At 48.9% G+C, this 15,992-nt stretch overlaps 1 protein-coding gene across 7 annotated transcripts in view; it reads left to right on the top strand.

The window, feature by feature from the left end:
• ELN (elastin) overlaps positions 1-15,992 on the top strand; it is a 535,722-nt gene that overhangs the window by 370,381 nt on the left and 149,349 nt on the right. For all 7 annotated transcript variants that reach the window (XM_030186281.1, XM_030186283.1, XM_030186277.1 and 4 more), the window contains 2 exons: positions 1,781-1,834; positions 2,362-2,481. In XM_030186281.1, coding sequence (XP_030042141.1) covers positions 1,781-1,834; positions 2,362-2,481 — 174 coding nt within the window. The remainder of the gene's footprint in view (positions 1-1,780; positions 1,835-2,361; positions 2,482-15,992) is intronic.

Below are 15,992 nucleotides of genomic sequence, written 5' to 3'. Positions count from 1 at the left end.
CTTTCGAAAATAAGCCTGATAGCCTTCTACGAATTGTAGTCAAAACCCCTTTTAAAGGGACCAAACTCATATGTACTTGTACTTGAACAGAAAACCTTCCCTGTTTTTCCACTTTCCTGGCTGTCTGCATGACAGCCCACAGGCTACACACCACAGCATGCAGCCAATCTGGACATGCCACTCTTTTGCTTATAAAAAGACCTTGTTTGAGACTTTTGGGCTCATTTTCGAAAGAGAAGGACGTCCATCTTTCGACATAAATCGGAAGATGGACGTCCTTCCCCCAAGGATGTCCAAATCGGTGTAGTTAAAACACAATTTAGGACGTCTCCAACTGCACTCCGTCGCAAGGACGGCCAAAGTTCAAGGGGGCGTGTCGGAGGCATAGCGAAGGCGGGACCTGGACATGCTTAACACTTGGACATTCTTGACCCATAATCGAAAAAAACAAGGATGTCCCTGATGAACACTTGGACGTTTTCACCCAGACCTGTTTTTCTTATGACTAAGGCACAAAAAGGTGCTTGAAACGACCACATGACCACCGGAGAGAATCGGGGATGACCTCCCATTACTCCCCCAGTGGTCAATAACCCCCTCCCACCCTCAAAAACATCTTTCAAAATATTTTGTGCCAGCCTGTATGCCAGTCTGAGATGTCATACTCAGGTCCATGACAGCGCATGCAGGTCCCTGGAACAGTTTTAGCGGGTACTGCAATGCACTTCAGACAGGCGGACCCAGGCCCATCCCCCCCTACCTGTTATATTTGTGGGGGAAACAGCGAGCTCTCCAAAACCCACCACAAACCCACTGTGCCCACATCTAGGTGCCCCCCTATGGTAGTGGTGTACAATTGTGGGTAGTAGGTTTGGTGGGGGTTGGGGGGCTCAGCACACAAGGTAAGGGAGCTATGTACCTGGGAGCATTTTATGAAGTCCACTGCAGTGCCCCCTAGGGTGCCCGGTTGATGTCCTGGCATGTCAGGGGGACCAGGGCACTAGAAATGCTGGCTCCTCCCATGCCCAAATGGCTTGCATTAGGACATTTTTGACATGGACGTCTTTGGTTTCGAAAATCGCCGAAAGTCAGAAACGTCTATTGACATCCAAATCTAGGGACGTCCAAATTTAAGGATTTGGACATCCTGATGGCATGTTTGAAACAGCCCTCCATATATTTCTCCTCTAACTCCAATCACCCAGGTCATACTGGTTGATTACCAGTAGATTTCAGTTGGTTCCATTCCTTCCTAGCCTGCAGATCTTGGAATGGACGTCAAATTTTTCTGCTGCTCTTTCAGTGGTCTGTGGTATCCCCCAAAAGTATACTTGCACCCACAGTTTATTAATAATTCCACACAAACATGTAGCCACATCCTGTAGGAAACTATCTTCTGTTGTTGTACATAATCTTTGGAATTCTATTCCATATGAACTTAGACATGAATATAATTATATGGGGTTTCGGAAGCTACTGAAAACTTGGTTATTTCACAACTTTGTAGCTTGATTTGGTTTGCTTTATCTTACTTATTTTCAAGTGAATGCTATCTTTAATGTATCTGTTTTATACTGTAAACCAACTTGAGCATTTTGGCATTTGACAGTATATAAAAACATTCTATACAACAACAGACAGCAATAGGGGACCATAAGAAAACTTGGTTCATCAAGTATCAGTCCTGTGCCTGTACCACATACTGAATATGAAAGTATATTTGAATTTTTTTGTGTCCTGCTGACTTTCTGAATCACTCCATTTGCTTATCTGTCCACAGGCGTTGGAGCACAAGCAGCAGCATTGAAAGCAGCGGCTAAGGCAGCAAAATATGGTGAGTTGTTTCTTCACACTGTGCAGGTCACCTTTTCAGCCATGATGAATCTATCCTAGATTATCCTAGTGCAGTGGTTCCCAAACTTGGTCCTGGAGGCACTCCAGCCAGTCAGGTTTTCGGGATACTCACACTGAATATTCATGAGAAAGATTTGCATGCACTGCCTCCACTGCATGCAAATTTCTCTCATATGTTACTATGAATATTTATTGTAGATATCTTGAAAACATGACTGGCTGGGGTGCCTCCGGGACCAGGTTTAGGAACCACTGGGCAAGGGTGAGAGGAACTGGTAGACTAGTCTGAATATATCAAATATGAGTCGGTGCATACAGAACAGGACTACGATGAGAAAGTGAAGATGGCAAATAATATTTTCTCCTGGGCAAATTCTTGGTAAACATCATGACCAGACTTTGTTCCAATGCAGACAGTTTGGAAACTGGCCCCTTAATTATTCGGCTTATAAGTCACTGTCATTACAACCAGTGCAAGTTGGGACTAATTCTCCTCATTTTGTGCAGGTGCTGGAGTCGTGCCAGGAGCTGGACTTGTACCCGGAGCTGGAGCCGTGCCAGGCTTAGTACCAGGAGCTGGAGCAGTGCCAGGGCTGGTACCAGGAACCGGAGTTTTGCCTGGTGCAGGTAACTACATTACCTGTCTCATACAGTGTTTTTAGCAAACGCTGGGGGGTCATTTACTGTATTTTTGTGTATTCATACTCCATATGGAATGCACAATTTTACATTTTGCTGCAAGACGTGCAGTGTATATACAATTGCGGGCAATACATGATTTTACATACAAAATAACGGTTAAGAATACCTTAACTAACCAAGTGGTTTTAGATTACAGAATCAAATGTTGAAATTATTGGAATTACAGATACTACAAAGATGCAGGCTATCTATACTTTTACCTACAAACCAGTGCTTCCCCACAGGTTGTACATGGGTGTGGATTATGCAAGACGGCAGGGTATATATGTAAAAATACGGTACTAATGGTTAGCATACTTATGCATGCTTATTAAGCATGTACTGTGTCCATAAACTGTGCCTTCACAGGAATTATTCACACCTCCTTGGTAATCAGGAGACATAGGATCAAACAAAGCAGGCTGGTGCATGGGAAAAGAATTCAGTTATTTAAACCCAGAGAGGGACAGAGAAAAAAACACACACTCACACTCAGCCCTGACAGACACTCATTCACTGACAGACATCAAGCTGCCAAACCACACTTTTTTGGTTACATTTGTACCCTGTGCTTTCCCACTCATGGCAGGCTCAATGTGGCTTACATGGGGTAATGGAGGATTAAGTGACTTGCCCAGAGTCTCAAGGAGCTGCCTGTGCCTGAAGTGGGAATTGAACTCAGTTCTTCAGGACCAAAGTCCACCACCCTAACCACTAGGCCACTCATGTATTGTATTATACAAAACCCACTGCCCCTAAGAAGTGGACCTGGGACCAGATACAGGAACTCGAAGCAGACCAAAGCCAAAGCTGACATCTGATCTCTAGGACCGTAACGGACATCTTGGACATGCATGCTTATTAGGTGTATCATTAGTATTATGCTAACATTGTATTATATTTCTGTTATTAGGACCGTAACGGACATCTTGGACATGCATGCTTATTAGGTGTATCATTAGTATTATGCTAACATTGTATTATATTTCTGTTATTAAATTCCAGTGCTGTTAAATGTGTATATTTTTGATACCAGTTCTATTATTAGGTTTCAATTTATTGTTTTCAAGTTTACCCCACTTATTGTATTTATATTAATTCTGGGTTACTTTACTATTGTTATGCTGTTAACAAAATTGTAAGTTTTATGTTAAACTGTACACCGCCTTGGGTGAATCTCTTCATAAAGGTGGTGAATAAATCACAATAAATAAATAAATAAAATATACTAACAGCGAGGGAGGAAGTGACGTCACGATCCTGAATGGCTGCTTAGGTCCATAGCTCCGACACAACCTTCCTTCATTTAGCTAAAAATAGCGATCTTCTGCTGTAACATCGTGCTTGTTTATACCCCGTCAGAGAGCCTGAACCGAGAACAAACAACCGACGGGGTTTTTTGCTTGCTGGCGATAATGGCTGCGGCACGAAAGGAGAGTGATCGTCTCCCTGATAAGCAGACAGGTCGAGCTTTGCGGCGCCATGTGCTTTCTTCTGCACCTCCTTCGCAATCGGACTCAGACTCTGCGTCTTCAGTGCTCGGAACAGGCAAAGTGGCTTCTAAGAGAGGGCTTTCTAAAGAACTAGCGAAGTTCTTCACGGAGATCCGTGCCGAGATTAAGGCCTCCAAGGAGGAAATCTTGGAAAAGATGGATGGGCTGAGCGTCGATCTTCGAGAACTCGGAGGCCGCGTGGAAGACCTTCAGGTGAAAGTAGACGAAACCGCGGAAAAACTGAATGAGACTGAGACGCGCCTTTCCAAAGCGCTCGCTTTCAATGCGGAATTGCAACTTAAGGTGGATGATCTTGAAAACCGCGGGCGCCGAAACAATTTGCGATTTCGGGGCGTCCCGGAGGTTGAGGACCGCGAGGATGTTGGCGCCATTGTTAAGTTGCTATGTGGTAAACTGGTGGACAACGTGGACATCTCGATTGAACATGCACACAGAGCGCTGGGCAGACGGCAAGACAATAGACCGCGAGATATAGTGGTTTGCTTTACCACGTTTACTACTAAGGAGCTGGTGCTACAGAAGGCGAGACAACTGCCATATATTGACTATAATAATGCACAAATCCGGGTTTTTCAAGATCTATCAGCGCACACGTTGTTTTTGAGGCGAGAGATGAAACCTGCTTTGGAGGTATTGATAAAGAAAAAAATCCCCTACCGCTGGGCATTTCCATTTGCCCTTTGTTTTACTGCTGGGGGTACCTTGCACCGGACCCGCTCCACTGAAGAAGTCTGGAAGATCCTGCGTCGCGAGGGTCTGGTGACCACAGAAGGTCCATCAACGGAGTTGGCCCCCGTCACACGTGCTAAGCTCCAGAAGTGGCAGAGAGTTCAGGACAAGGCGAAGAAGGCACGGACTGATACTTAACAGGACTGAGTGAACATGCCTGAGGGTTTTACCTGTCTTTATTGTTCAGATGGTTTCCACTGAAGCAAAGTGGAACTTTCTGGCTGTTGCTTAGATTGATTTCTAAAGTAAAGTTATGGGTTTTGATGTTTGTGTTAAGCTGGGTTGGAAGGGAGAGTGGAAGAAGGGGGTTAGAAGTGTGTTTGATTTTGCTTCTTGTTGGGCGGGAGTAGTGAATGTTTAGCAGAGGTTTGGGTAGCATGGGAGGGGGGTGGGAGGGGTAGGTCTTGGGAGCCAGAACGGGAGAGTGAGTGCTTTCTCAGTTATTCCTAGGTAAGGGTTCATGTTCCTTCCTAGTGGTCATCAGGGGGGGATGGGACGGGTGGGAAGGGGTATAGGGCAAGTTTTGGGAAGGCGTAACAGGGGTTATAGGAGGGTGGAGCGGGTGGGCGGGGGGGCTCCTTATTTTGGGGGGGGTGGTTGGGATAAAGGGGGGTTGTGAGTCTGAGTGTCATTCTCCTTTTGCAACACACGGTGGCTATATACAAGTGACATAATGTCTGATTTTAAGGTACTTACCTATAATGTAAAAGGGCTTAACTCTCCATATAAGCGTCACGCCCTCCAGCGTGAATTACGCTTACTGAGCCCGAAGGTGGTCTTCTTACAGGAAACGCACTTGTTACGAAAACATGAGGGGCTACTGTTTTCTAACTTATATCCAAGTGTGCACTGTGCCTCAGATGTCAAGGGGAATAAGAAGCGAGGGGTTGCTATATTGTTTAACAAAGATGTTCATGTTCAGGTACTCCATGTCAGGAGAGATACCAAGGGTCGCTTTCTGTTTATGCACGTGCAGTTGGAGCGGGAGGAATACACCTTGGCTAATGTGTATGCACCTAATGATCACCAGGAAATTTTTTTTGGGTACCTTCATAAGGAGTTGCAGCGGTTTGCACAAGGTAAGGTGATCATGGCTGGAGATTTCAATGCCACGATGCAACTGGGGCTAAATAGGTCTGCTCCTCCTGCTCCAGTTGATCAAAACATCTCCCGGGCTCTAAGAAACTTAGTAGAAGACATGGGACTGTGTGATTGGTGGCGACTGTGTCACCCTGGAGGCAGAGACTATACCTTTTATTCATCAGCACATCATTCCTACTCCAGACTAGATTACATTTTTCTTGATAAGACACTGTCAGAGGGCGGGGGGATTCCGACATAGGCAATATTACAATCTCAGACCACGCCCCGGCTTGGTCGGTTGTTCCCTCGTTAGAGGGGGAGCAGCGGGACAGGAGATGGACATTCAACAATTGCTTGTTACAGGACCCTCATATTGTTGAGGAGTTCCTTCCAGTCCTAAGGGAATACTTTGAGATTAACATGGGATCGGGTCCAGATTTGATTATTGTATGGGATGCTTTCAAAGCGGTGTCGAGAGGACACTTTATTAAGTGCGCTAGTCGAAGAAACAGGGTTCATAAAGAACGATTGATAAAATGCATGGAGAAAATTGGTGAGCTAGAGATAAGGTATAGAGCTTCTGGTCGGGTGTCCGATTACCGCAAGCTGCAAGATGTGCGATTGGAGTTGGCTGCTCTGCATGAGGAGAGTTTGCAGTTTGTCCATGCATGATTGAAACAGATTTGCTATGAAAGATCCAATAAGCCTGGGAGGTTGTTGGCTATGAAATTGAGAACGATCAGAGCGGCTAGACATATTGTGCGTGTGAAGGATGCAAGTGGGGCAATGTTATATAAATCTGCCAAGATCAGGGAGCGCTTTGCTCAGTTTTATGAGTCCCTTTACAGGGAGGATGCTGCTGTGCAGGTGGGGGAGGTGGACAGATACCTGGAAGCTCGAGGTTTTGGCTGTATTATCAGAACCGCAAAAAAGAGCTTTGGACGCACCGGTGACATTAGATGAGGTGTTGCGGGTTATTAAGGCCTTGCCGACAGGTAAGGCGCCCGGTTTAGATGGCTTCACTAATGAGTTTTTCAAGACCTTTGCCCGAGAACTGGCGCCGTGCCTCACATTGGTTATCAATTCGGTGAGAGACGGGAAGGCGCTTCCTAGAACAATGATGGAAGCTTGGGTAGCAGTCATACCGAAGCCTGACAAGGATAGTACGGAACAGGGGCATAGCTACGGGTGGGCCTGGGTGGGCCCAGGCCCACCCAGTTTTGCCTCAGGCCCACCCCACCCAGAAGCAGAGTCCATCAGCTCCGGACCCCAAACAGTTTGCCACCGCCGATCGCGATTCCGACTCCACCCCTCTCTTCCTCCCTCCCTCGGCGCTGCAGTAATGTACCTGGGATTCCGGCAGCATTAGCGTTGTATCCATGCTGCCTTCGCACTGCCCCGGAAGCTTTAAAGCTACCCCTCTCTTCCTCCCTCCCTCAGCGCTGCAGTATTGTACCTGGGATCCCGGCAGCATTAGCGTTGTATCCACTGCCTTCGCACTGCCCCGGAAGCTTTAAAGCAGTGCGAAGGCAGCGTGGATACAACGCTAATGCTGCCAGGATCCCAGGTACATTAGTGCAGCGCCGAGGGAGGGAGGAAGAGAGGGGTAGAGTCAGAATCGCGCGATTCTGGACCTCGCGGGTGGGCGCCTTCGCACTGCCCCGGAAGCCTTCTCTTAAAGAGAGGGCTTCCGGGGCAGTGCGAAGGCAGCATGAATACTTTGCTAATGCTGCCGGCCTGGGATCCCAGGTAGAAGCGCCGGACGGAGGAAGAGAGGGTTAGACGGTCACGGACTCGGCGATCCTGGACCTCGTGGGTGGGCGGGGCGTAACTTGATCTGGGAGAAGTGGGGCACAGCAGAGGGAGGGATGGTGAGCAGAGTGAGGGAAGGAGCAGGAGATGAATGGGATTGGGAGGGGTGGTGAGCAGAGGGAAGGATGAGACTGGCTATAGAAATGCTAAGTAGTAGTAGACTGGGAGGGGTGATAAGTAGAGGGTGGATAGGACTGGGAGAAATGGGGCACAGCAGAGGGAAGGAGCAGGAGATGGATGGGAGGACAGGGCCCAGGGATAGAGGAGAAATTGCTGGACATGGAGGGAAGGGTAGGGGAGAGAGAATTGCTGGGAATGGATGAATGGAGGGAAGGGCAGGGGAGAGAGGAGAATTGCTGGGTATGGATGAATGGAGGGGGGCAGGGGAGAGAAGAGAATTGCTGGGTATGGATGGATGGAGGGGGGGCAGGGGAGAGAAGAGAATTGCTGGGTATGGATGGATGGAGGGGATGGGAGAGAAGAGAATTGCTGGATATGGATGGAGGGGAGAGGAGAGTTGCTGGACATGGGTGGATGGAGCGGAGGGAAGAGGAGAGAGGAAGGTTGCTGGACATGGGTTGATGGAGGGGAGGGCAGGGGAGAGGAGGGTTGCTGGACATGGATGGAGGGAAGGGCGGGAGAGAGGAGGGTTGCTGGACATGGATGGAGGAGAGGGAAGGGAGAGAGAAGAAATGCTGGACATGGATGGAGGGTATGGAAGAGTGAGGAAGGAGATAAGATGAGGGAAAAGGAAGAGAGGAGAAAATCTGCACATGGATGAAGAAAATAGGCAGAAGCTGGATCCACTGGACAGTCAAGTCTGCGGAGGACCCAGCTTTTACTTATGGATATAGAGCAAGAAATGAAGAAGAAAGGAGGAAAGTAAAGAAATAAATGGAAAGGAAGCCCTGGAAACGGAGTTAAGAGCAGCAGAATCGGATACTGGGCCAGCATGATCAGAAAAACAAAGTCACCAGACAACAAAGGTAGAAAAAAATCATTTTATTTTCATTATAGTGTTTGGAATATGTCCACTTTGAGAATCAGGTGCTCAACATTAAAAGTTTATATTTATTTACTTATTTATGGCATTTTATCCCACATTAAACATGAATTAGATTGGAACCTGGGATCATTTAATGTTTTTTTTTTCCTGGAGAGAGTAATGCATTGCCTCCCCTCCCCCAGGCTCTCTCCCCGGCTATAGCCAGCTCTGCAATTTTGAGGGGAGGTGGACGGGGATGGACGGGAGGGGGGGGGGCGCAGAGGTGGACCGGGGAGAGAGCCTGTTGTTAAACATTTACCAGCACACCACTGTCTAGTGCCCACCCTTCCAACCTGTTGGCCCACCCAAAAATTGACTTCTGGCTACGCCACTGGTACGGAATGTGCTTCGTATCGCCCAATATCAATCTTAAATACTGACGTAAAAATCTTGGCCAAGGTGCTTGCGAATCGATTGGGTGAGATGCTGCCTATCTTGGTCCACCCGGACCAAGTGGGTTTTGTGCCAGAGAGGCAGGCAATGGACAATATACGTCGAACCTTAGATCTACTACTACTACTACTACTACTAACTAGCATTTCTAAAGCGCTACTAGGGTTACGCAGCGCTGTACAATTTAAACATAGAAGGACGGTCCCTGCTCAAAGAGCTTACAATCTAAAAGACAAGAGAACAATCTAAAGACAAGTGAACAATCTAGAGGACGAGTGAACAATTAATCTGATAGGGTGGATAGATTGGGGCATTCTATATATCTCGAGCGGTTAGGCGCCGAAGGCAGCATTGAAGAGGTGAGTTTTAAGCAGAGATTTGAAGATGGGTAGGGAGGGGGCATGGCGTATGGGTAAAGGAAGATTGTTCCAGGCATAGGGTGAGGCAAGGCAGAATGAGCGGAGCCTGGAGTTGGCAGTGGTGGAGAAGGGTACTGAGAGAAGGGCTTTGTCCTGTGAGCGGAGGTTACGGGCGGGAACATAGGGGGAGATGAGGGTGGAGAGGTAGTGAGGAGCCGCAGACTGAGTGCATTTGTAGGTAAGGAGGAGGAGCTTGAATTGTATGCGATATCTGATCGGAAACCAATGAAGTGATTTGAGGAGAGGGGTGATATGAGTATATCGGTTTTGGCGGAATATAAGACTTGCCGCAGCGTTCTGAACTGATTGAAGGGGGGATAGATGGCTGAGTGGGAGGCCGGTGAGGAGTAAGTTGCAGTAATCAAGGCGAGAGGTAATGAGAGCGTGGACGAGAATTCTGGTGGTGTGCTCAGAGAGGAAAGGGCGAATTTTGCTGATGTTGAAGAGGAAGAAGCGACAGGTCTTGGCAGTCTGTTGGATATGCGCAGAGAAGGAGAGGGAGGAGTCGAAGATGACTCCGAGGTTGCGGGCAGATGGGCAGATCTGATACATTTGGCTCGGTCGTGGGCCTGTCCGTTGGTGTTGCTGGGTTTGGATGCGGAGAAGGCCTTCGACCGAGTCCATTGGGGGTTTTTGGATAAGGTTCTGCATAGATTTGGAATAGGGCCCTTATTTAGATCCTGGATCAAATCGCTTTACACTCACCCGCAGGCGTGTGTTAGGGTGAATGGTGGGAATTCGGGTGCATTCCTGTTGGGGAGGGGCACGCGGCAGGGCTGCCCGTTGTCTCCATTGCTGTTTGCTTTGACGATGGAACCGCTAGCGGCTGCTATTCGAGAAAATGTAGACATCTGTGGGGTTAAGGTGAGGGGGCAAGAGTACAAGGTGGCGTTATTCGCGGATGACGTGTTACTGTCATTGACCAATCCATTAATTTCACTCCCTAACCTGATGCAGGAGATAGAGGGATACTCGCGTGTTTCGGGCTACAAGCTTAACGCGAACAAGTCAGTACGTATGACTGTGGGGGTGCCATTGAGGACATGTGAGGCGTTGAAAGCTTCGTATGTCTTTAAATGGAAAACTAAGTCCATACAATATTTGGGGGTACAGATACCAGCGGAACCGTCTGAGCTGTTTGCGGTTAATTACCCGGCACTTCAGAAAGCGATATATAATGATCTCGACAGATGGACTCACAAGGGGTTGTCTTGGTTTGGCCGGATCGCGGCTATTAAAATGAATATCCTGCCTAGGCTATTGTATTTTTTTCAGGTTCTTCCTCTAAGATTGTCACGGTCCTTCCTGTCCGGTCTACAAGACCGTCTGTTACGCTTTGTATGGAACGAGAAGAGACCCCGCTTGCCACGGGCTGTTCTATATAGGAATAAGCAACTTGGAGGTCTGTCAGTGCCAAATCTTTACTGGTACTACTGTGCCGCCCAGGCCAGATCGGCGATTGAGTGGTATAGGGGGAAAGATCATAAACTATGGGTACACCTCGAGCAAGCTATGGTGGGGACTCGTAGGTTGGGACATCTGATGTGGCTACCCAACAAATACAGAGGACAGGTTGTTCGGTTCCCCCCGACAGTACAGGCTACCTTTTACTATTGGGACCACATGTTTGCTGAGCATCAGCCTCCTGTTTCGGGACTGGCACCTGTGGTGGACAACCCTCTCTTTGGGCCGGGTGTGGAGAGCCCTACCTTTGTACGTTGGGCAGAGTCTGGCTTGGATATGATGGGACAGTTGCATGTGGGGGAGGATTTGATCCCCTTTGATACTTTGAAGGAAGACTTTAAGCTATGGCAAAGTGACTATTATGCTTATTTGCAGCTTGCGCATTTTTTAAAAGGACCTAAATATGTTGCTTGTCTTAGGAGGGAGGCACACCCGATGGAGGAAGTTTGTGTGCGGTTTCAGAGTACGCGGGGTATGATCACCTTTTTATACTCATCCCTGGTGTCGCTCCAAAAGCCCTCATTATTACATAGGAGATGGTGGGAACAGGAGCTAGACTTCTCCTTACCTGACGAAAAATGGCTGCAGCTGGAGAAGGGGATTATGCGCTCCACGAGGTCTGTGTCTATGAAAGAGAATGCAGTTAAAGTGTTTTTCCGGTGGTACCTTACTCCAGCGCGTCTGCACCATATGTTTGCGCAGGTGACTGATGGTTGTTGGAGGAAATGTGGGGCTGTAGGTACTATGGGACACTTATGGTGGATATGTCCAAAGGCCCAAGCCTACTGGAAGGCTGTCCAGGCGCGGCTTCAGAAGTGGCTGGGTAAACCTGTACGGTGGCATCCCTTAGTCTTCCTGTTGGGGCAGCGACCAGCAGGCCTTGAAGGGCATGAGTGGCTGTTGGTGAAGGGGGCCTTGCAGACAGCGAGAGTGAACCTGGCGCAGAGTTGGAAGTCACCTCTAGTGCCATCGCTGGTACGCTGGTATACTAAGTTACGCTATATGTGTGAAATGGAGAGACTGACAGCAGTTAAATGTAAGACATTGCCTAAGTGGGAGAAGATATGGAAGCCTTTCTTGAATGTGGAGTAGGGGAGAATGTTACTAGTCTGAATGACAGAAGGGAGTTATAGAGTTGGGTATGGGGGGGGGGAGGGAGGCTTCGGGTGGGAGGTCGAAGGAATGGAGGGTTTTTCTTTGAGGAGGGGGGGATTTCACTAATGTATAAAACTCGGGGGGAAAAAACAAAAATTGAAGTTACCTGGGGATTTCTGGTAGATTGATACAACTTATTGCTATTGTTTATTTCTGTACTAAGAATGCTGTTTTTCTTATTGAGGTGTTATATGATGTCTACAACCTGTCTTGTATCAACATAAGTTTAATAAAGACTTCTATAAATTAAAAAAAAAATACACTAACAGCATTACTAGGTGTATCGTCCACAGGGCCCACTGTATTCCCATTATTGAATTCCTGAACCAAACAAGACGATGGCTAGCATAATGGGAAGGGGTCTGTAGGGTGTAAATAGATAATACTTAGGATAATAATTACCCACTGATTACTTATTCCAAGGTTCCTAGCTCAGCCTAGGGGTATATTATACAGGAACCTTGGTGCTGGCACCCTGCCAGTGTTTTGTTCTCCGCCAAAGAACAGAAGCCATGTCACAGATGATATTATTATTATTATTTATTATAGGTAAAAAAATAGAAACACTCTGCAATAGCTTATATGCAATATAATATCTCTTACTGATATGCACACTAACAAAATATATTGTCTAACTACACTCTGATTATCCTGAGACTATGTACAGTGATGATTAGAACAGTACAAATGATATCCAAATGATCCTTATGAAAACTTATCACATCTTATGCAAAATACACATGGTAAAATTATGTATCATACCTGATAATTTTCTTTCCATTAATCATAGCTGATCAATCCATAGACTGGTGGGTTGTGTCCATCTACCAGCAGGTGGAGATAGAGAGCAATCCTTTTGCCTCCCTATATGTGGTCATGTGCTGCCGGAAACTCCTCAGTATGTCGATATCAAAGCTCCATCCGCAGGACTCAGCACTTAGAGAATTACACCCACAAAGGGACACTCTGCCCAGCTCACCACCGCCGAAACGGGAGAAGGGAATTAACCCAGCTCATCCCCACACAAGTGGGGGAGGGGAATCCGTCCAGCTCATCCCCGCGGAGCGGGGGAGGGACACCATCCCGCCAATGCGGGGGGATCTGGCTTATCCTGCAACCGCAACCGCGGGAGGAGCTGACTGACCCTAACACCGCCGAAGCGGGAGGGGTACAAAGCTGCCCTACAGCTGCACGAAGCGGGAGGGAGCGCCGGCAGAATTTAGGTCTCAATCCAGCCCCGTAAAACGGAGGGGAGAGGAATGCAGCAGCTCACTGTAACACAAAATCGTCTCAACTCCTGAAGAATCCAATTGAAAAAACTTGAACATGAAGTCCTCCTGAACAGGAACTGAAGACTAAACTTGAACCTGAAATGCAACCAGAATAAAAACAGTACAGATATCTGGGAGGGGCTATGGATTGATCAGCTATGATTAATGGAAAGAAAATTATCAGGTATGATACATAATTTTACCTTCCATATCATCATGCTGATCAATCCATAGACTGGTGGGATGTACCGAAGCAGTACTCACCCAGGGCGGGACATAGAAATCCCTGACCGCAACACTGAAGCTCCAAACTGGGCCTCCGCCCGAGCAGCCACAGTCAAGCGGTAATGCCTGGAGAAGGTATGAGCCGATGCCCAAGTTGCCGCCTTGCAAATCTCTTCCAAGGAGACGGACCCGGCCTCCGCCATCGAGGCCGCCTGAGCTCTCGTGGAGTGAGCCTTCAGCCGGATATGCGGCACCTTCCCCGCGGCCACATAAGCCGCTGCAATGGCTTCCTTGACCCATTTTGCCACTGTAGGCTTAGCAGCCTGCAGACCCTTACAAGGACCTGCAAACAGGACAAACAGATGATCCGACTTCCGGAAACCATTGGTCACTTCCAAGTATCTGATGATGACTCATCTCACATCTAAATATTTGAGAGCAGAGTACTCCTCTGGGTAGTCCTCCCTACGAAAGGAGGGTAGACAGAGCTGCTGATTCACATGGAAGCGAGGACCAATCTTGGGCAGGAAGGAAGGCACTGTGCGAATAGAGACTCCTGCCGCAGAGAACTGCAGAAAGGGCTCTCGACATGATAGCGCCTGGAGCTCGGAAACTCTTCTGGCTGAATTGATAGCCACCAAAAGACTGCTTTCAATGTCAATCCTTTCAGAGATGCCCTCGACAAGGGTACACAAGGCGTCTTCTGCAAGGCTCTTAGCACCAGATTGAGATTCCACGCAGGTACCACTGCGTGCAGAGGGGGGCGCAGGAGAATAACTCTTTTGAGAAAGCGCACCACATCTGGCTGAGATGCCAGGGAAACACCCTTCAGGTGACTCCTGAAGCAAGCAAGAGCCGCTACCTGGACCTTAAGGGAACTGAGCGACAGGCCTTTTTCCAGACCTTCTTGCAGGAACGCCAACACTGATGAAATTGGAGCAGTGAAGGGAGAAAGTGAGCCTGCCTCACACCACGATGCAAAGGTACGCCAACCCTGGCGTAATCAGTAGAAGTAGAGCGCTTCCTCACTCTCAGCATAGTGGCGATGACCTTGTCTGAGAAGCTCTGCTTGCTCCGACACTGCCGCTCAATAGCTAGGCCGTAAGACCAAAGGGGGGAAGGGATCCTCCATCACCACGGGACCCTGATGCAACAGGCCCCGCTCCACTGGCATCTGCAGAGGTCCGTCCACTGAGAGCCTGATCAAGTCCGCATACCAGGGACGTCTGGGCCAATCCGGACTCACCAGGATCATCCGGCCCGGATGCTTTGCCACCCGGCCTAGCACCCTGCCTAACATGGGCCAAAGGCGGGAACACAAAGAGGAGCTCCTGTGTCGGCCACTGTGGGAGAAGAGCATCTACTCCCAGAGATTGAGGGTCCCGTCCTCTGCTGAAAAAGCGCGGCACTTGACAATTGGCTGAAGACGCCATCAGATCTAGGCTCGGCTGGCCCCAGCGCTTCGTGATGTCCAAGAACGCCTGAGCAATATTCATGACTCCCGCAAAGTGGGCCGCCGACAGCTGTTCCAGGTTTGCTTCCGCCCACAGGCATAGCTTCATGGCCTCCTTGGCTAGAGGGGCGCTCCTGGTACCTCCCCGGCGATTGACATAGGCCACAGCCGTGGCATTGTCCGACAGGACCCGTACTGGCTTCAGCGCCAGGCCCGGGAGGAACTCCAAAGGCGCCAACCGAATGGCTCTGAGTTCCGGGAGGTTGATAGACCACTCTGCCTCTGCAGGGGACCAAAGCCCCTGCGCTGTCCTTCCCAAGCAGTGGGCTCCCCTGCCCCACAAAGAGGTGTCCGCCGTGACGAAAACCCACTCCGGGGTCACAAGAGGCATTCCTGCGGACGGCTTGTCTGACCTCAGCCACCAGCTCAGCGCCTTGCGCACTGCTGGATCCAAGGGAAGGCGCACAGCGTAATCCTCCGAAGCTGGAGTCCATAGCTGCAGCAGAGAGAGCTGTATAGGTCTCATATGGGCCCTGTCCCAGGGCACTACTTCCATCATGGCCGTCATAGAGCCCAACAGCTGCCCATAGTCCCGAGCCCGAAGAGAAGAGGCTGCTAGGAACTTGTCCACCTGAGCCTGCAGCTTGACAATCCGATTGTCTGGCAGGAACACTCTGCCCACTTGGAGGTCGAAACGAACTCCCAGATACTCCAGGGACTGAGTCGGGCGCAGCTGGCTTTTCTCCCAGTTGATGATCCACCTCAGGGAGCTCAAAAGAGCAATCACCCGGTCTGAAGCCCTGCCGCACTCTGGATAAGAGGGGGCTCGGATCAACCAGTTGTCCAGATAAGGATGGACTTGTACTCCTTTCTTGCGTAGGAAAGCCGCGATGA

This window comes from Microcaecilia unicolor, chromosome 13, assembly GCF_901765095.1.
Source record: "Microcaecilia unicolor chromosome 13, aMicUni1.1, whole genome shotgun sequence".
NCBI lineage: Eukaryota > Metazoa > Chordata > Amphibia > Gymnophiona > Siphonopidae > Microcaecilia > Microcaecilia unicolor.
The sequence above is the reverse complement of the archived record's forward strand: the minus strand, read 5'-3'. Positions and strand labels throughout refer to the sequence as shown.